The sequence below is a fragment of the Pseudophryne corroboree genome, chromosome 3 (genome assembly GCF_028390025.1).
Source record: "Pseudophryne corroboree isolate aPseCor3 chromosome 3, aPseCor3.hap2, whole genome shotgun sequence".
Classification (NCBI taxonomy): domain Eukaryota; kingdom Metazoa; phylum Chordata; class Amphibia; order Anura; family Myobatrachidae; genus Pseudophryne; species Pseudophryne corroboree.
This window is the reverse complement of record NC_086446.1, coordinates 45,278,464-45,300,756: the sequence shown is the minus strand read 5'-3', so window position 1 is coordinate 45,300,756 and position 22,293 is coordinate 45,278,464. Positions and strand designations below refer to the sequence as shown.

Here is a 22,293-nt window from a genome sequence, read left to right as displayed (position 1 = left end):
GCATAAGAAATGAATGACATACTTTTGAGGCATCAATGCAGTACATATGTGGTGGCTTTGGTTTGTAGATGTTTCCTTTCAGTTTAACGCAGGTGTAACACTAATATTATTACTATAATAGCCCTTTTATGCCATCACTTCCATGGAAGAACTGACATAAATGTTATATAGTAAAGTTTGCCATGTGCAAGCGTCTCCTCAGCGTCTTTCTGTAGCCATGGTTACTGTCCCTGCTGCTCTACCGCCTATTATCCTACTGACATGCCCACCCCGCAGCTGTCCCCTCCCGCTCACCGCACATCAGCCAATCGCATCTCACAGCTTTTTTCCCGGCTCCTCCCACTCACTCTCACTATGGCTACAGCTACCGCCCCATCCCTTTTAGTGCTGTGACTGACGCACCGAGAAGCCAATCAGGCGGCTGATAATACTCCGGACGTCTTGTAGATAGTGGCAGCTGCATCACAAAGGTCATCACTAGAGTAATCAACTGTAGCTACTATCAGTGTCCTCATATGTGCTGCGGCCATTTTCCTGTAGTCTCTTATACGTGATAGGTTGTCAGAGCCTCAAGGAGTGACGTAGAAGAGGGGGCGGAGTTAGGGAGTCCTCAACCGCCATTTTGGAGATCTTCATTAAAACAGGTAACTTAACTCTATATGATATTATTATATAGGGGAGAGGGGACTGTACAGTGATATATGAGGGGAATAACACAGCTCCTGGCACACACTGATATGTGGTATTATTATTATATAGGGGAGAGGGGACCGTACAGTGATATATGAGGGGGAATAACACAGCTCCCTGCACACACTGATATGTGGTATTATTATTTTCTCTTACGTCCTAGAGGATGCTGGGGTCCATATTAGTACCATGGGGTATAGACAGGTCCACCAGGAGCCATTGGCACTTTAAGAGTGCGGGCTGGCTCCTCCCTCTATGCCCCTCCTACCAGACTCAGTTTAGAGAATGTGCCCGGAGAAGCCCGTCACAGCTAGGTGAGCTCTACAGAGCTTCTCTAGTAAAAGTTTTTTTTAGAGTTTGTTATGTTACAGGGAGGCTGCTGGCAACAGGGGGAGAGCAGTGTGCGCCCTGCGGGGTCTTGAGCCACTGCCTCCGCTGAATGGACATTGAGCTCCAGAGGGGACAGATCGCGCCCCGCCACAGGGGAACGCTCACCCCGGCAGCCAGCCGCCACCCCCTCACAGAGCTGAAGTGTGGCGAGTTAGTCACTGTCCTCCCTTACAAGCAGGGGGTCAGGGTGAAGAGGGCGGCTTAAGGGTGGGAACACGGTATTAACTGCGCTCCTGGGCGGCTCAGCGGTACTGCGGTGCGGCGCTGTGATGGGCGCCCTGAGCCATCACAGAACCCTACACTGACCATTTCCAGCCTGTCGGGGTCCGCGAATCTCAGCCAGCACAAATTTCCTCAGGCCAGTATAATCTTCAAGAACGGGAAGACAGCACCATTGAAGGGGCGGAGCTTCTCCTAGCGGACCCAGCAGCGTTCAGCGCCATTTGTCCTGCCTGCAATCACTGCCAGTGGATGTCCAGGTCCCTCCAGAGCAACTCCAGCTATCTGTACGGTACCAGGGGGTTGAAGAAGGGAGGTGAGCTGTATGTAGGCTGTGTCACCTATTAAGAGACACAGTCAGCACGGGTTTAGGGTCTCCCTATACTGTAATAACACTGTGTGTGGGTTGGCTCCGATCTCTGTGTCTCTCTGCCATTCTTGGGGGAAACTCTGTCTAGTAAATACCCTGTGTGTTTTTGGGGTGTTTGGTGTGTGTGACAACGTCTATGGACACTGTTTCATATGCTGCAGTGGATTTGTCTTCCCAGGAAGACTCTATACCATGTCATCAGGATTGCACTGTTGTAGCGCAGATCCCAGCTAGAGAGCCAGAATGGTTAGTCTCTCCAGGGAAGGACTATTTCTCAGACTTCTGATATGGTTGCTAGGACTGAGCATGCCACTCAGGTCCTACAATCCTCTATGGTTGTATGGTCTGATACTGCTTCCTCGGAGTCCCCTGCGGTACATTCTCAAAAACGTGCACTTGCAATGCTTATGCAGGATGACACGGACACCGACTCTGACACTGCAGACGGTGACGGGGATGTGTTGAGGGGGACGGCATCACTTGCTAAGGTGGTGCAGTTGATGATTGAAGCTGTAAGGGATTTTCTACATATTTCTGACACAGGTCCTGAGCAGGTGGAGGAGGCCTTTTTTAGAGATAATAAGAAGCCCCCCCCCCCCCTCACCTTCCCGGCATCCAAAGAATTAAACGCTATCTTTGATAAAGCCTGGGAAACTCTGGGAAATAAATTTTAGATCCCTAAGAGGGTCTTGGTTGCTTTTCCCTTCCCAGAGGAAGATAAAAAGAAATGGGAGTCCCCGCCGATAGTCAATGCATCTGTCTCCAGGCTGTCCAAACAGGTGGTGTTGCCGGTCCCGGGATCTACCGCATTGTAGGACCAGGCAGATCGCAAGGTGGATGCTACGCTAAAACCATTTACACGGCTTCCGGGGCTATATTACGGCCTACTATAGCTTGTGCTTGGATTGGTGTCGACTCCGCTGGATAGAGGTGACGTTGATTTATTTTTACGCCATATTCAGGATTCTGCAGGGTTCCTGGTAGATTCCATGAAGGACCTGGGTTCCTTGGCTGCGGGGATCTCTTCCATGTCCGTCTCGGCTCGCAGGGGTCTCTGGCTGCGCCAATAGTCTGCGGACGCGGAATCCAGGAAGAGCGTGGAGGGCCTACCCTATACAGGTCAGGTTCTCTTTGGGAAGTCGCTGGATGCGTGGATTGCCACGGCTACCGCGGGTAAGTCTCCTTTTCTCCCCTCAGCTGCACCGGCTACGAAGAAGCCTTTTACACCAGCCACGTCACAGTCCTTTTGTCCGGCGAGGCCTAGAAAGAACAAGCCTTCGAACACCTTCTTCAGAGGTGGTCGTGCCAAAGGAAAGAAACCTGCTCCCGCAGGTTCCCAAACCTAGAAGCCCGCTTCTGATACCCCTAAGTCCTCCGCATGACGGTGGGCAGCTAGGCCTGGAGGAGGGTCAGGTGGGTACAAGACTCCAAAAGTTCAGCCACGTCTGGGTGTCCTCTGGCCTGGACCCCTGGGTTCTGGAAATAGTGTCCAGGGGGTACAGACTGGAGTTTCAAGATCCCCCACCTCACGGTTTCTTCAAGTCAGGCTTGCCAGCTCTGCTGGCAGACAGAACAATTCTTCTGGAGGCCATTAGAAAATTGGTGGTGTCAGAGGTCATTGTTCCAGTTCCACCTCAGCAGTGGAACAAGGGTTATTATTCGAACCTTTTTGTGGTACCACAACCGGATGGTTCGGTACGGTCTATTTTAAACTTAAAGTCTTTGAACCCTTATCTCAGGAAGTTCAAATTCAAGATGGAATCTCTAAGAGCTATCGGAGGGGGATTTCCTGGTGTCTCTGGACATCAAGGACGCTTATCTCCACATTCCCATTTATTCGCCGCATCAGGCATATCTCAGTTTTGCACTGTTGGACGATCGCTATCATTTCCAGGCGCTGCTGTTTGATCTCTCCACAGCACCTAGGATCTTCACCAAGGTGATGGCGGAGATGATGGTTCTCCGCCACAAACAGGGTGTGAACATAATTCCATATCTGGACGATCTTCTGATCAAGGCGTCTTCCAGGGAGAGGTTGTTGCGATCCATCGCGCTCACGACACAGCTGCTCAGGAAGCACGGTTGGATCCTGAACCTTCCAAAGTCTCATCTGGAGCCGACAAGGAGGCTGTCTTTCCTGGGAATGATTCTCGCCACGGAAGTGCAGATGATATTTCCCCCGGTGGAGAAAGCATTGGTGATTCAAACAATGGTCCGGGATGTCTTAAAGCCTACCCGGTATCCGTTCATCAGTGCATCCGCCTTCTGGGGAAGATGGTTGCCGCTGGGGAAGATGGTTGCCGCCGGGGAAGATGGTTGCCGCCTACGAGGCTCTGCAGTACGGCATGTTTCATGCTCAACCTTTTCAGCTGGACCTCTTGGACCAGTGGTCAGGCTCTCACCTACACATGCACAAGAGGATACGCCTGTCTCCGAAAGCCAGGATCTCACTCCTCTGGTGGCTACAACTTCCGCACCTTCTGCAAGGCCGAAGGTTCGGAATTCAGGACTTAATCCTTTTAACCACAGATGCAAGTCTAAGAGGTTGGGGAGCAGTCGTTCTGGGGGGAAACCTTTCAAGGAAGGTGGTCAAATCAAGAATCCCTTCTCCCAATAAACATCCTGGAGCTAAGGGCTGTGTAAAACACCCTTCTGCTAGCAGCACATGTACAGGGTCAGGCTTTTCAGGTGCAGTTGGACAACGTGACCACTGTGGCCTACATAAACCGACAAGGCGGAACGAAGAGCAAGGCTGGAATGTCAGAGGTGTCAAGAATCCTCCACTGGGCGGAATGGCACGCTGTAGCTGTGTCAGTAATCTTCATTCAGGGGGTAGACAACTGGGAAGCAGACTTCCTCAGCAGACACGATCTACATCCAGGGTAGTGGGACCTCCATCCGGAGGTGTTCGAGGAGGTAACCGGTTGGTGGGGGGTTCCTCACGTAGACATGATGGCCTCCCGCCCCAACAAGAAGCTGGGCAGGTACTGTTCCCGGTCAAGAGACCCTCAGGCAGTGGCGGTGGACGCACTGGTAACACCGTGGGTGTTCCCGTCACTGTATGTGTTCCCTCCACTTCCTCTGATTCCAAAGGTTCTTCGGCTGGTAAGAAGAACAAAGGTTCTGGCAATCCTCATTGCTCCGGATTGGCCAAGGAGGGCTTGGTATGCGGATCTACTGGATCTACTTCTGGAAGATCCAAAGCCCTTACCTGTTCAGGAGGATCTGCTACTGCAGGGGCCGTTCGCCTATCAAGACTTACCACGGATATGTTTGACGGCATGACGGTTGAATGCCAGATCTTAGCTCGGAAAGGTATCCCGAGTGAAGTAATTCCTACCCTGATTCAGGCTAGGAAGGGGGTAACGTCAAAGCATTACCACCGTATTTGGAAGAAATATGTTTCGTGGTGTGAATTAAAATTTCCTACAGTGGAGTTTCAACTTTTCTCCTTTTCCTGCAAGCGGGAGTGGATGTGGGCCTGAGATTGGGATCTATCAATGTCCAAATCTCTGCTTTGTCCATCTTTTTTCAGAAACAGTTGGTTGTCCTCCCTGAGGTTCAGACCTTTTTGAAAGGGGTTCTGCACATCCGGCCTCCCTTTGTGGCACCAACGGCACCCTGGGATCTAGATGTGCTGTTGCAGTTCCTAGAGTCTGTTTGGTTTGAGCCTCTACTGGAGGCTGACATCAAGTTTCTCGCATGGAAGGCGGTCCCTTTGTTGGCCTTGGCTTCTGCCCGACGCGTGTCGGAATTGGGGGCTTTATCTTGTAAAAGTCCTTATCTGATCTTCCATGAAGACTCGTCCACAGTTCCTGCCTAAGGTTGTATCGGCTTTCCATATCAACCAACCTATTGTGGTGCCAGTGCCTACTGACTCAATTGCTTCAAAGGCCTTGGATGTTGTCAGGGCTTTGAAGATCTATATGAAGAGGACAGCTCGTCATAGAAAAACTGACTCTCTCTTTGTCCTCTACGATCCCAAGAAAATTGGGTTTCCTGCTTCTAAGCAGTCGATTTCGCGCTGGATAAGGTTCACTATCCAGCATGGGTATTCTACGGCAGAATTGCCGTGTCCGAAATCGGTTAAGACCCACTCTACTCGTAAAGTGGGTTCTTCCTGAGCGGCTGCCCTGGGTGTCTCAGCCTTACAGCTTTTCCGAGCTGCTACTTGGTCTGGTTCGAACACGTTTGCTAAGTTTTACCAGTTCGATACTTTGGCCTCTGATGACCTCAAGTTTGGTCAAGCAGTGTTGCAGGAGCCTGCACGCTCTCCCTCCTGTACTAACAGCTTTGGTACATCCCCATGGTACTAACATGGACCCCAGCATCCTCTAGGACAGGGGTGGGGAACTTCCGGCCCGCGAAGCCGTTTGGTCCGGCCCACCAGCTTGTGTCAGTGAGACAAGCTGCCGCTCAGTCGGGCGGCAGCGTGTCTCAGCTGTCAGAACAGGGAGACGGAGGAGAGCGCGGCTGTAGAATGGGAGCAGCGGCGTGTAGTACAAACCAGCCGCCGGTCCGTGAGCCAATCAGAGCTCGCGGACCGGCAGCCAATCAGGAGCCGCGGCTGCCAGTCCGCGAGCTCTGATTGGCTCTCGAACCGGCGGCTGATTTGAAGTACTACACGACGCCGCTTTCACCCGACAGCCGCGCTCTCCTCCGTCGCGTCCACGGTGAGCAGCACGGAGGGGAGGGCATTTGTTTACCTGGCACTGTGGGGGAATCTGTATACCTGGCACTATGGGGGCTGTATACCTGTCAATGTGAGGGGCATTTGTATACCTGGCACTGTGGGGGCATCTGTATACCTGGCACTGTGGGGGCATTTGTATATCTGTCACTGTGAGGGGCATCTGTATACCTGGCACTGTGGGGACATCTGTATACCTGGCACTGTGGGGGGCATTTGTATACCTGGCACTGTGGGGGCATTTGTATACCTGGCACTGTGGGGGCATTTGTATACCTGGCACTGTGGGGGCAATTGTGGATCTGGCACCGCACTATTGGGGGCATATGTGTATCACTTCCCATTTTAACTGGCCACACCCATTTTTTGGGGCGCGTGCACACACAGTAGCTCTAAGGGGCAGACCTACTGGGGGGCAGGGTAATTTTTTTACGTTTAAAATTTTTGTATGGCCCCCAAAGGATTTTATAAATATCCAAATGGCCCTCGGTAGAAAAAAGGTTCCCCACCCCTGCTCTAGGACGTAAGAGAAAATAGTATTTTAATTACCTACCGGTAAATACTTTTCTCGTAGTCCATAGAGGATGCTGGGCGCCCGCCCAGCGCTTCGTTTTCCTGCGTTGGTTTCATAGTTCAGTACTGTCTGGTTCCTAGGTAAGTTCTGCGTTATTTACTGTTTCAGCTGTTGTTGAGTTTTCCGGCATGTTGGCCAGATTTGTATGTTGTGTGAGCTGGTATGAATCTCACCACTATCTGTGTAATTCCTTCTCTCGAAGTATGTCGTCTCCTCGGGCACAGTTTCTAGACTGAGTCTGGTAGGAGGGGCATAGAGGGAGGAGCCAGCCCACACTCTTAAGCTCTTAGTGTCAATGGCTCCTGGTGGACCCGTCTATACTAATTATTAATTGTTACTAATATGGACCCCAGCATCCTCTACGGACTACGAGAAAAGGATTTACTGGTAGGTAATTAAAATACTATTATATAGGGGAGAAGGGACCGTACAGTGATATATGAGGGGGAATAACACAGCTCCCGGCACACACTGATATGTGATATTATTATTATATAGGGGAGAGGGGACCGTACAGTGATATATGAGGGGGAATAACACAGCTCCCGGCACACACTGATATGTGATATTATTATTATATATGGGAGAGGGGACCGTACAGTGATAAATGATGGGGAATAACACAGCCCCGGCACACACTGATATGTGGTATTATTATTATATAGGGGAGAGGGGACTGTACAGTGATATTGAGGGGGAATAACACAGCTCCCGGCACACACTGATATGTGGTATTATTATTATATAGGGGAGAGGGGACCGTACAGTGATATATGAGGGGGAATAACACAGCTCCCGGCACACAATGATATGTGGTATTATTATATAGGGGAGAGGGGACCGTACAGTGATATATGAGGGGAATAACACAGCACCCGGCACACACTGATATGTGGTATTATTATATAGGGGAGAGGGGACTGTACAGTGAAATATGAGGAGGATTTACACAGCTTCCGACACACACTGATATGTGGTAGTAGTATTATATAGGGGAGAGGGGACCGCTATATGAGGGGGAATAACACAGCACCCGGCACACACTGATATGTGATATTATTATTTCTGCAGCGGGGCACACTGTGTTCCACAGGGAATTCATCGGGGTGTAGAGATGGCTCTTGATGCAGAGGCACCAACAGGCTAAAGCTTTAGACTGTCCCAGGATGTGTTGCGGTGCCTCCTCTATATAACCTAACAGGGGGCGCTAGGCAGCCTTGAAAAAGCTTTTTAGAAGACTTCATATGTCAGTGTGACATACTGTGCTACGGTTTCATCACGTCAGCGGCGTTGCATACTCCTGTTGGCTCTGTTCCTGGGTACTTGCTGCGAAGGTGCTACGGTTCCTAGGTATACCAACGCAGACGCTCTCCTGGATCGCGTGGCTGCTACTAAGGGAGGAGGTAAGAGGGTCCCCCAGGTGGGACCCGCCATTAAATCGTGTTCCGGTCTTGGCCTAAGGAGACGGATCGCGGCGCTGGCATGGATACTGTGGCCGTGCAGGGACCCCTCTATACCCGCCAGGGCATGGAAGCACAGGTTGGATAAGTAAAATATCCATTTTAATAAGGCTCCATAGTACCCGGTGGTGAGGACCAGCATAGGGGATAAGGTGCTTGACCTGTAGCCCCTCCCCCAGCTCCGGGTGCCATCTACTGCTAGTGATCCCGCCCTGGAGCTGCCTCACACTCTCCAACACATAACAGACCTTTGGGGATTACCCCAAATAGACATGATGGCCTCTCGTCTCAACAAGACGCTTTGACGTTATTGTTCCAGGTCGAAGGACCCACAGGCAGTGGCAGTGGACAGCGTGGTGTCTCCGTGGGTGTTCCAGTCGGTGTACGTGTTTCCACTACTCCCACTCATCCCAAGAATCTTAAAGCTCATAAGGAGAACAAGGGTTCCAGCGATCCTCATTGCTCCAGACTGGCCGAGAAGGGCTTGGTACGCGGACCTTCTGGATCTACTACAAGAAGAGCAGAGGCCCCTTCCTCTTCGAGAGGACCTGTTGCAGCAGGGGCTGTTCGATTATCAGGACTTACAACAGCTACGTCTGACGGCATGGAGGTTGAACTCCTGATACTAGCTTGGAAGGGCATTCCGAACAAAGTTATTCCTATTCTGATACATTACCATCGTATTTGGAAAAAATGTGTCTTGGTGTGAGTCCAAGAGGTTTCCTACGGTGGAGTTTCAACTGGGACGGTTTCTCCTCTTCCTGCAGGCCTGAGGTTGGGATCTGTGAAGGTCCAGATTTCAGCCCTATCCATTTTCTTCCAGTAACAATTGGCTGCCCTCCTTGAGGTTCAGACCTTTTTGAAGGGAGTTCTGCACATCCAGCCTCCCCTTGTACCGCCTGCGGCGCCACGGATCTTAACGTGATGTTGCAGTTTCTCCAGTCTAACTGGTTTGAGCCTCTGCAAGAGCTTGAGGTCAAGTTTCTTACGTGGAAGGCTGTCACTTTGTTGGCCTTAGCTTCTGCTAGACGTGTGTCGGAGTTGGGGGCTTTGTCTTGTAAGAGCCCCTACTTGATCTTTCATGCAGATAGAGCTGAGCTCCGGACGCGTCGGCAGTTTCTTCTGAAGGTTGTGTCGGCATTTCATATCAACCAACCTATTGTGGTGCCAGTTGCTGCTGACTCCTCAATTTCATCTAAGTCCTTAGATGTGCTAAGGGCTCTGAAGATATATGTGAAAAGGAGCTCATCACAGAAAATTTTACTCTCTTTTTGTCCTATATAATCCCCCAATAATTGGGTGTCCTGCTTCTAAGCAGACAATTTCTCGCTGGATCAGGGTCACTATCCAGCATGCATATTCTACGGCAGGATTGCCGTGTCCTAAGTCTGTTAAGGCCCACTCTACTCATAAGGTGGGGTTTTCCTGGGCGGCTGCCCGGGGTGTCTCGGCATTACAGCTTTGCCGAGCAGCAACTTGGTCTGGGACGAACACGTTTGCAAAGTTCTACAAGTTCGATACTTTGGCCTCTGATGATCTGAAGTTCAGTCAATCAGTTCTGCAGGAGCCTCCGCGCTCTCCCTCTCATTCTGGGAACTTTGATACATCCCCATGGTACTAATATGGACCCCAGCATCCTCTAGGACGTAAGAGAAAATAGGATTTTAATTACCTACCGGTAAATCCTTTTCTCGTAGTCCGTAGAGGATGCTGGGCGCCCGCCCAGCGCTTCGTTTTCCTGCAGTTGTTATCTGGTTCAGTACAACTTTGTTGTTAGTTATGTACGGCATTTTCTCATACGTCCTAGAGGATGCTGGGGACACTTCAAGAACCACAGGGTATAGACGGGATCCGCAGGAGACATGGGCACTTTTAGACTTTGAAGGGGTGTGAACTGGTTCCTCTCTCTATGCCCCTCCTCCAGACTCCAGTTTTAGAATTGTGCCCAGGGAGACTGGTCACATACAGGGGAGCTCTACTGAGTTTCTCTGAAAAGACTTTGTTAGGTTTTTTTATTTTCAGGGAGCGCTGCTGGCAACAGTCTCCCTCCATCGTGGGACTTAGGGGAGAGAAGTCAGACCTACTTCTAATGAGTTTAAAGGCTCTGCTTCTTGGTTACAGGACACCATTAGCTCCTGAGGGTTTGGAACATTAGGAACGCCTAGGGGTTCACTCCCAGAGCCCGCCGTCACCCGCCTTGCAGAGCCAGAAGTCAGAAGACAGGTGAGTAGAAGAAGACAGAAGACTTCAGTGACGGCTTTCTGAGGTACCGCACAGCGATCCCGCTGCGCGCCATGCTCCCACACACACAGCGGCACGACAGGGTGCAGGGCGCGGGCGCCCTGGGCAGCATAAAATCCTCATTTTCAGGCTGGCAAAAGTGGTATATAGTGCCTGGGCACAAAATCCGAACCCCCGCCAGTATATTATATTAAGAAAATAGCGGGGCTGAAGCGTGCCCCATTAAGGGGGCGGGGCTTAGCTCTCACAGCTCTCATCAGCGCCATTTTCTCTTCACAGAAGCTGCAGAGATGCTGGTCCTCTCCTCCAAGCACTGCTATACAAGTAACAGGGTGCAAAACGGGGGGGGGGGGGGGGGTACATAATTTGGTGCAAATATAAAAGCTCTATTGGTCTGGGGCTTTATATTAAAGGTTCAGATCTGGGATTGAGCGCTGGGTTGTGAGCTGGCAAACTCCCTCTGTGTTTCTCTGACAGGCTTTACTGCGGGTCTGTCCCCTAGTTGCCCAGTGTGTCTGTGGGTGTCGGTACAAGTGTGTCGGCATGTCTGAGACGGAGTGCTCTTCCCAGGAGGAGACTGTGGTAGGGAGAGAAACGGCTGTGGGAGTGACCCTGTCAGCACCACCGACTCCTGATTGGGTAAATCTGTTGAATACCTTGAATGCTAATGTGGCTCTTATTAATAAGAGATTGGATAAATCTGAATCTCAGAACCAGGCATGGAAGAAATCTGTGGAGGATGTGTTATCACAGGTCCGGACCCCTCGGGGTCACACAAACGTTCATTTGCTCAGTTGGCAGACACAGATACCGACACGGACACTGACTCCGGTGTCGACTATAGTGATACCAGATTAGACCCAAAATTGTAAAAGAACATTCAGTACATGATTGTGGCAATAAAAGACGTGTTACATATCACTGAGGACCCTACTGTTCCTGATACTAGGGTCTGTATGTTTAAGGGAAAGAAACCTGAGGTAACATTTCCGCCCTCTCATGAACTGAATACCTTTTTTGAAAAAATGTAGGAAAATCCTGACAAAAAGTTTCTGATTCCCAAAAGGATTCAGGTGGCGTATCCGTTCCCCTCTGCGGATAGATATAAGTGGGAATCATCAGGTCAGGTGCTTCCCCATTGTGGACAAGGTCCTATCACAGTTGTCTAAAAGGGTGGCTTTACTGTCTCCTGACACTGCAGCCCTTAAGGATCCTGCGGATCGTAGACAGGAGAATACGTTAAAATCCATTTACGTCGCCACAGGTACGCTGCTCAGACCGGCCATTGCATCGGCGTGGGTGAGAACTGCTATTGAAAAGTGGGCAGATAACTTGTCATCTGATATAGATACCCTGGATAGGGATAGCATCCTGTTAACTTTTGGTTATATCAGGGATGCTGCGGCCTACCTAAAGGAGGCGGCGAGAGATATTGTCATTTTGGGATCAAGAGCCAATGCCTTGGCAATTTCAGCTAGACGAGCATTGTGGATTCATCAATGGAATGCTGATGCTGACTCTAAGAAAGCTATGGAGTCTCTCCCATATAACGGTAGTGTCTTGTTTGGTGAGGGTCTCACTGGTTTGGTATCTACTGCTACCGTGGGTAAGTCGTCATTTTTGCCTTATGTTCCTCCACAACAAAAGAAAGCTCACCACTTTCAGATACAGTACTTTCGGCCAAATAAATACAAAAAAGGCAGAGGTTATTCCTTCCTTGCCAATAGAGGAAGGGGAAAAGGTAAAAGATCTCCGGCCGTGGCAGGTTCCCAGGAGCAGAAGTCCTCCCCGGCTTCTGCCAAATCCACCGCATGACGCTGGGGCTCCTCTGCGGGAGTCCGCACCGGTGGGGGCACGTCTCAAGCTCTTTGTCACGATCCGGGTACTGAGACGCCATTTTCTGCCCGTTAGGTGCCTCCTGAGGTTGGCTCAGCAGGCTAGGGCCAGGCTTTAACCTTGGTTGTGGCCTGCAGCGCTGGTCTTAGCATCCACCCGGGTATGTGTACTCACGGAAGTGCGGTGCTCTCTGCCCCGCCGCGGCCGTCACCGCCGCATCCGAGGACCTATCCTGGATACACGTCCTCCATGTGTCTTTGCCATTCCTGTGGCCGCTGTGTGCATCTGGGTGCATGAAGCTCTGCTGTTGCGGCCTCCGCCGCCATTTTTACATGGCTAAAGTACTTTGTTCCCCTTCTGTGTGTGTGTGTTCATGGGCGCAGCCATGTTGGACTTCATCACATGACATTGTTCCTCCTATCCGCAGTGCTGACAGTGCTGGAGCCTAATTGCCCACCAATCCCTGCTAAGCTGTGGGTATAAATATCCTGGATTCACACCCAGAAGATTGTCAGTGCTTCTGTTTCCTTCAGCTACTCCAGTGTGCAGTTCTCTGTGGACTCTCTCTGCAGCTCAGCCTGACTCTCCAGTGGTTTCCTCCTGCGGTGCATTCCAGCTCTCCTGTATCCAGCTTGGTGAGCAGCCTGCTTCTCTGTGTTCCCGCATCCAGTGCTAAGTAGTGTGTATACTCCGGCTTCCCAGCAGCCACTCTTCATTTATACCCCTTTCACATCGCACAAATAACCCGGTATCGACACGGCAAATTGCCGTGTCGACACGGGTCAGTGTGCGATGTGAAAGCACTTTCTCTGAATTAGCGGGTCGCCTGACCCGGTAATTCAACCCGGTATAAAAGAAGGATTATACCCGGGTTGATTACCGGGTCAGGTGCGGTGTGAATGGGAGCCGTGTCGATGCGACACGGTTCCCATTCACAGCATAGGGAGAGGCGGCGCAGGAGATGAGCTCATCTCCCAGCGCCGCCTCCACCCCCGCCCCTGCTGCTGCTGCGTTCCCCCGCTGCTATGGCAACCGACCCGGTATATTGCCGGGTCGGAAAGCCAGCAGAAGGGAGCAAATGCCGGATCCCACCCGGTAAGGACACGTTTCTTTTACCGGGTGGGATCCGGCATTAGCGATGTGAAAGCGGTATTACATTTCTCAATTACCAGCGAACCCCAGCCTCACTTCTTATTTACCAGCGAACCCCAGCCTCATTTCTTATTTATCAGTGAACCCCAGCCTCATTTCTTATTTACCAGCGAACCCCAGCCTCATTTCTTATTTACCAGCGAACCCCAGCCTCATTTCTTATTTACCAGCGAACCCCAGCCTTATTTCTTATTTATCAGCGAACCCCAGTTTCATTTCCCATTTACCTGCAAACTTCAGCTTCATCTTCTGTTTACTCACGAACACTCACATTATTTACAGCTTCACAAATCATCCTCATCATCACGTTAATCCTCACCTGAGTCCTCAAGCTTTATACAGAACTTTTTATTCATTTCGGATTACTGGTCTCAACCAGCAGTATGTTCTTTATCCCTTGTGACAGTATTATTTCAATGCACCTTATTTGACTTTTTATTTAATAAAAACCTTCAAAGTTATTTCAGTTGTCGTGGTCACGCCTTCAGGCTTCTATTACTACTACTGTGCGCATGTCTAGGAGTCCACTCTCTCCTCCTACATTCCGGTACCAGTCAGCCCCTACAATTGAGGCTTCCAGTCACCGTCATCAGCCCTCAGTTGTGACACTCTTCAGTCAATTCTGGGCTCGTTCGGCCCTGGACCCATGGGTTTTAGAAATAGTGGCCCTCATTCCGAGTTGATCGGTCACAAGGAGAATGTAGCAGAGTTACACACGCTAAGCCTACGCCTACTGGGAGTGTATCTTAGCTTCTTAAAAGTGCGACTGAGGTAATCGCAATATTGTGATCACAAACCTCGTAGCAGTTTTAGAGTAGCTTCAGACTTACTCTGCCTGTGCGATCAGTTCAGTGCTTGTCGTTCCTGGTTGACGTCACAAACACACCCAGCGTTCGCCCAGACACTCCCACCGTTTCTCCGGCCACTCCTGCGTTTTTTCCGGAAACGGTAGCGTTTTCAGCCACACGCCCATAAAACGCCGTGCTTCCGCCCAGTAACACCCATTTCCTGTCAATCACACTACGATCGCCGGAGCGAAGAAAAAGCCGTGAGTAAAATTACTTTCTTCATAGCAAAGTTACTTGGCGCAGTCGCAGTGCGAACATTGCGCATGCGTACTAAGCGGATTTTCATTGCGATGCGATGAAAAATACAGAGCGAACAACTCGGAATGAGGGCCAGTGTCCCAGGGGAACAAACTGAAGTTTCAAGACGTTCCCCTCACCGATTTTTCAAATCGGCCTTACCAGTTTCTCTTCCGGACAGGAAGGCTGTATGCGATGCAATACAGAAGTTGTGACTAAATCAGGTCATTATCAGGGTTCCCCTGTCACAATAGGGAGAAGGCTTTTATTCAAGCCTGTTTGTGGTCCTGAAACCGGAGGGCTCGGTCAGACCAATTCTGAACCTAAAGTCCCTCAATCTTTACCTAAGAAAATTCAAATTCAAGATGGAATCTCCCTGAGCGGTGATCTCCAGTCTGGAGGAAGGCGTGTTGGTCGACATAAAGGATGCCTACTTACACGTCCCCATATATCCTCCGCATCAGGCTTACCCGAGGTTTGCTATTTAGGATTGTCATTACCAATTTCAGACGTTGCCATTTGGTCTGTCCACGGCTCCGAGGATTTTCACCAAGGTAATGGCGGAAATGATGGTTCTCCTTCGCAGACAAGGAGTCACAATTGTCCCTTACTTGGATGATCTCCTGATAATGGCGAGATCCAAAGACAAGCTGGAGCAGGACATTGCGCTCTCCCTGACAGTTCTGCAGCAACATGGTTGGCCCCTAAACTTGCCGAAGTCACAGTTGAATCCGACGAAACGGCTGTCGTTTTTGGGAATGATTCTGGACACAAAACTACAGAGTTTTTCTTCCAGAAGAGAAGGCTCTGGAAATTCAGGGTTTGGTCAAACAAATTCTGAAACCAGCGAGAGTATCAGTCCATCAATGCACTCGATTGCTGGGCGGCCTACGAGGCCATTCAATTTGGTAGATTCCATGCCAGAGTGTTTCAGTGGGACCTATTGGACAAGTGGTCCGGATCCCATCTGCACATGCACCGGAAAATAATCCTGTCCTCCAAGACCAGAATCTCACTCCTGTGGTGGCTGCACACCCCTCACCCCCTAGAGGGACGCAGGTTCAGAATCCAGGACTGAATCCTAGTAACCACGGATGCGAGTCACCGAGGCTGGGGAGCAGTCACACAGGGGGAAACCTTCCAGGGAAAATGGTCAAGCCAGGAAGTTTGTTTACACGTAAATGGCCCTTAAATCCTGAACGTTTATAACGGCCTTTTTCAAGCGGAACGTCTTCTTCGCAAGCTGCCCGTCCTAATACGTTCGGACAACATAACAGCAGTGGCGCACATAAACTGCCAGGGTGGAACGAAGAGCAGGGCGGCAATGGTAGAGGCCACAAAAGTTCTCCGCTGGGCGGAAAGACATACAAGCGCTCTGTCAGCAATCTTCATTCCAGGAGTGGACAACTGGGAAGCAGACTTCCTCAGCAGACACGATCTCCATCCAGGAGAGTGGGGTCTTCATCAAGAGGTCTTCACAGAGGTGACAATTCTTTGGGGAATTCCTCAAATAGTATGATGGCGTCTCGCCTCAACAAGAAACTTCAGAGATATTGTTCCAGGTCGAGGGATCCTCAAGCAATAGCAGTGGACGCGCTGGTGACACCATGGGTGTTTCAGTCGGTGTACGTGTTCCCTCCGCTTCCACTCATTCCAAAGGTGCTAAAGATCATAAGAAGAACAAAGGTTCAGGCGATCGTCATTGTTCTGGACTGGCCAAGGAGGGCTTGGTATCCAGATCTTCAGGAATTACTCTTAAGAGATCCCTGGCCTCTTCCGCTACGAGAGGATCTGTTACAGCAGGGGCCGTGCGTATATCACGTCTTACTGCGGCTACGTTTGATGGCTTGGCGGTTGAACGCCGGATCCTTGCCGAAAGGGTATTTCCAGTGAAGTCATTCCCACACTTCTTCAAGCTAGAAAAGTAGTAATGTCTAACCATTATCACCGTATTTGGAGAAAATATGTGTCTTGGTGTGAATCCAAGAAGGCTCCTACGGAAGAATTTCAGCTGGGGCGTTTTCTCCATTTCCTGCAAGCAGGTGTTGATGCGGGCCCAAAGTTAGGCTCGATTTAAAGTACAAATTTCGGCCTTATCGGTTTTCTTTCAAAAACAATTGGCCTTCCTTCCAGAAGTTCAGACTTTCGTGAAAGGAGTTTTGCACATCCAACCTCCATTTGTGCCCCTAGTGGCACCATGGGATCTTAACGTGGTGTTGCATTTTCTTCAGTCACATTGGTTTGAACCTTTACAGAAGGTTGAGTTGAAATTTCTCACTTGGAAAGTGGTCATGCTATTGGCCTTAGCATCCGCAAGGCGGTTGTCTGAGTTAGCGGCTTTGTCTCACAAGAGCCCTTATTTAATCTTCCATGAGGATAGAACGGAGTTGAGGATTCGTCAACAATTTCTGCTGTAGGTGGTTTCATCGTTCCACATGAACCAGCCTATTGTGGTGCCAGTGGCTACTGACGCCTTCGCGGAGTCAAAATCTCTCAATGTTGTCAGGGCCTTGAAGATTTATGTTGCCAGAACGGCACAACTTAGGAAAATGGAAACCTTGTTTATCCTGTATGCTGCCAACAAGATTGGAACGACTGCTTCAAAGCAGACTATTGCGCGCTGGATCTGCAATACGATTCAGCATGCTCATTCTACGGCTGGATTGCCGTTACCGAAATCAGTGAAGGCCCACTCTACCAGGAAAGTGGGCTCATCCTGGGCGGCTGCCCGTGGAGTCTCGGCATTACAACTCTGCCGAGCAGCTACTTGGTCGGGTTCAAACACTTTTGCAAAATTTTATAAGTTTGATACCCTGGCTGATGAGGACCTCATGTTTGGTCAATCGGTGCTGCAGAGTCATCCGCACTCTCCCGCCCGTTCTAGACCTTTGGTATAAACCACATGGTTCTTGAAGTGTCCCCAGCATCCTCTAGGACGTAAGAGAAAATAGGATTTTGATATCTACCGGTAAATCCTTTTCTCTTAGTCCGTAGAGGATGCTGGGCGCCTGTCCCAGTGCGGACTCTATCTGCAGTTATTAGTTATTAATTATGTTTACACACAGGTTGTGTTTCTGTTATAGTCAGCCTGTTGCTGACATGGTTCATGCCGTTGACTGGAGTTTCTGTTAAATGCCATGTTGTACGGCGTGTTTGTGGTGTGAGCTCTCACCTTAGCTTAACAATAAATCTTTTTCCTCGAAATGTCCATCTCCCTGGGCACAGTTCCTATAACTGGAGTCTGGAGGAGGGGCATAGAGGGAGGAGCCAGTTCACATCCCTTCAAAGTCTTAAAGTGCCCATGTCTCCTGTGGATCCCGTCTATACCCCCATGGTTCTTGAAGTGTCCTCAGCATCCTCTACGGACTAAGAGAAAAGGATTTACCAGTAGGTATCAAAATCCTATTATTACTTGGTAAGTAATGTTTCAGCTGTTGCTGAAGGTTTTCAAGCTCGTTAGCTTGATGTGCCCTGTATGTGTGAGCTGGTATGAATCTCGCCCCTATCTGTGTATAATCCTTCTCTCGAAGATGTCCATCTCCTTGGGCACAGTTTCTAGACTGAGTCTGGTAGGAGGGGCGTAGAGGGAGGGGCCAGCCCACACTCTCAAATTCTTAAAGTGCCAATGGCTCCTGGGGGACCCGTCTATAGCCCATGGTACTAATGTGGACCCCGGCATCCTCTACGGACTACGAATAAAAAGGATTTACAGGTAGGTAATTAAAATACTTTTTTTAATTACCTACCGGTAAATCCTTTTGTTGTAGTCCCTAAGGGATATTGGGCGCCCGCCTCTGTGCTGTGACTTTCTGCAGATTCTCTGTTATGTGTTACCTCTTCAGCTGTTGCTGTTTATGTTGCCAGCTGTTGCTGGCCAAGTTATGTTATGGTGTGCTGGTGTGTAAATCTCACCACACTTATTATTATGTTCCTTCTCTCAAGTATGTCATTTCTTGAGAGAAGGAACATACACAGATAGTTTTACCTATAACTGCCTGTGAGAGGAAGCATAGAGGGGAGGAGCCAGCACACCCAGTTGAAGAAATGTAAAGTGCACTGGCTCCTTTGGACCCCGTCTATACCCTATCGTACTAATGTGTCCCCAATATCCCTTATGGACTATGAGAAAAGGATTTACCGGTAGATATCAAAATCCTATTTTTGTCCCTTCTGCTCACTACCTGGGGGTAAATAATATCACACAACATATTAATCGTGAAATGAGAGGATAAAGAGTGTAGTAATACATTTGCAGGTGCGCACATAGCAGGGGATTCCTGTTGCCCAGATCCTTTCTGAAGTGAGATCATAGAGACCCTGCCTGTCTCCTCCCACATTCTTTAACTATTTACTGTTTCCTGGTGCAGCCAATCAGAATAGAGCGCGGGGAGCCCAGGATGTAGAGAGGGGACACAGCAATGAGTGAGGCATGAAGAGGGTGCTTCAGAAATGTTACGGCCCATATAGATAGTTACTGGTAGTGGGATTGTCTATCAGAGCATAATGCAGCTGTCTATATATTACTATAGAGATGTCATCCACGCCAGACACTAGTGTGACCCAATGTTGGTGATGTGTATACGTCCACTGTAGTACTTTCACTATCACACTGTGAGAGGCTGCTGCTATATATTGTTATATACCAGAACGTCATCTGATTAGTACTCAGGCTTATGCTCCTTCTACTGATATAAATGGTCAGATATTTGAATATGTTACATGTGTTTAATGTGATGTTATGTTAATTATTTTAATTATTATATTTATTTCTAGATAATTACGTGGTGCGGATCCAGAGACTTTGAGGATGGACATGGACCGGAGTCACACAAATGAGAGGATATTACATCTCACCCTGGAGATCGTCCACCTGCTGACTGGGGAGGTGAGGGGATCTGGGAGTGTCACAATGACATCACTTCTATCTATAGTAATAATACCGGGACATGACTAAGGAGGTGAGTGGATCTGGGAGTGTCACAGTGACGTCATTTACATCTATAATAATAATAATACAGGGACATGACTGGGGAGGTGAGGGGATCTGGCAGTGTCACAGTGACATCACTTATACCTAGAGTAATAATGCAGGGACATGACTGGGGAGGTGAGGGGATCTGGGAGTGTCACAGTGACATCACTTCTATCTATAGTAATAATACAATGACATGACTGGGGAGGTGAGAGGATCTGGGAGTATCACAGTGACATCACTTCTATCTGTAGTAATAATAAAGGGACATGACTGTAGAGGTTAGGGGATCTGGGAACGTCACAATGACATCACATATATCTACAGTAATAATACCGGGACATGACTGGGGAGGTGAGGGGATCTGGCAGTGTCACAGTGACGCCATTTACATCTATAGTAATAATACAGGGACATGACTGAGGAGGTGATGGGATCTGGGAGTGTCACAGTGACATCACTAATACCTATAGTAATAATACAAGGACATGGTTGGGGAGGTGAGTGGATATGGGAGCGTCACAGTGACATAACATATATCTATAGTAATAATACAGGGACATGACTGGGGATGTGAGGGGATCTGGGAGTGTCACAGTGACATCACTTATATCTATAGTAATTATACAGGGACATGACTGGGGAGGTGAGGGGATCTGGGAGCGTCACAGTAACATCACATATCTATAGTAGTAATACAGGGACTAGACTGGGGAGGTGAAGGGATCTGGAAGTGTCACAGTAACGTAATTTACATCTATAGTAATAATACAGGGACATGACTGGGGAGGTGAAGGGATCTGGGAGTTTCATAGTGCCATTATAGATCTATAGTAATAATACAGGGACATGACTGGGGAGGTGATGGGATCTGGGAGATTCACACTGACATCACTTATATCTATAGTAATAATACAGGGACATGACTGGGGAGGTGAGGGGATCTGGGAGATTCACAGTGACATCACTTATATATACTGTTTAGTAATAATACAGGGAGATGACTGGGGAGGTGAGTGGATCTGGGAGGCTCCACTTCTTATGATTCTGGACTCCAGGATGCACCTATTTAGACATATTCAGGATAATTAATAAAAGGTTTGTACATTTGGATGTAGCTGGTAATATGAGGTGTGACCTCCAGCCTCTGTGGATCCTTTACAGAAACAGTAGTATCACAGTGTTACCTCTCCTGCATCTCCACCACTCTCAGTGGGCGGCTGTTCTCAGTCCTCTGTTTTCCTCCAGCTCCCTCCACATCATCATCTTACTGTCTGCACTACTCTGTCCAAGGCACGTGATTCATCTGTGGGTGCCGACCATATACCGAGGACACTGAGTGCTGGGCCCACTGAGGATGGCGGGAGACGTGCTATATACACTCCACTATCCTGTATACAGGAAATGGTTCCATGTAAGATTGGAGTTGTCCTCATAGATTACACTGTTGTGTTTTTTGCAGGTATTCCCTAAAAAGTGTAACTTCAAATAGGCAAACTAATTAATTTACTTTCAACGTTGTCTCTATCAATACACAGGGTTACACAGTAGTGAAGAAGACATTCCTTGACCATCTGACAACCATTAGCTGTGCCTCCATCACGGTGCCTCCACCTCAGTCACAGATACATGAGAGGGACGATGACCAGAAGATCCTGGAACTCACCAACAAGATCATTCAGCAGCCATCTGGAGAGGTGACTACTGGGAATGGGGCATTATACAGTAACACCAGGGGATGTGTCTGGGTGATGACTGGAGAGGTGACTGCTGGGAATGGGCATTATACAGTAACACCAGGGGATGTGTCTGGGTGATGACTGGAGAGGTGACTGCTGGGAATGGGACATTATACAGTAACACCAGGGAACGTGTCTGGGTGATGACTGGAGAGGTGACTGCTGGGAATGGGGCATTATACAGTAACACCAGGGGACGTGTCTGGGTGATGACTGGAGAGGTGACTGCTGGGAATGGGGCATTATACAGTAACACCAGGGGACGTGTCTGGGTGATGACTGGAGAGGTGACTGCTGGGAATGGGACATTATACAGTAACACCAGGGGATGTGTCTGGGTGATGACTGGAGAGGTGACTGCTGGGAATGGGACATTATACAGTAACACCAGGGGATGTTTCTGGGTGATGACTGGAGAGGTGACTGCTGGGAATGGTGCATTATACAGTAACAGCAGGGGATGTGTCTGGGTGATGACTGGAGAGGTGACTGCTGGGAATGGGTCATTATACAGTAACACCAGGGGACGTGTCTGGGTGATGACTGGAGAGGTGACTGCTGGGAATGGGTCCTTATACAGTAACACCAGGGGACGTGTCTGGGTGATGACTGGAGAGGTGACTGCTGGGAATGGGGCATTATACAGTAACACCAGGAGATGTGTCTGGGTGATGACTGGAGAGGTGACTGCTGGGAATGGGGCATTATACAGTAACACCAGGAGATGTGTCTGGGTGATGACTGGAGAGGTGACTGCTGGGAATGGGGCATTATACAGTAACACCGGATGGACGTGTCCGGGTGATGACTGGAGAGGTGACTGCTGGGAATGGGACATTATACAGTAACGCCAGGGGATGTGTCTGAGTGATGAC

General features: G+C 49.4%; 1 protein-coding gene across 1 annotated transcript in view; it reads left to right on the top strand.

The window, feature by feature from the left end:
- Nucleotides 1-274: 274 nt before the first annotated feature.
- The window catches only part of LOC135057138 (zinc finger protein 16-like), a 130,010-nt gene continuing 107,991 nt past the window's right edge, over nt 275-22,293 (top strand). The window contains exons 1-3 of the mRNA XM_063963034.1: nt 275-644; nt 19,481-19,592; nt 21,218-21,376. Of these exons, the coding sequence (XP_063819104.1) occupies nt 19,515-19,592; nt 21,218-21,376 (237 nt within the window). The 5' untranslated portion in view covers nt 275-644; nt 19,481-19,514. The remainder of the gene's footprint in view (nt 645-19,480; nt 19,593-21,217; nt 21,377-22,293) is intronic.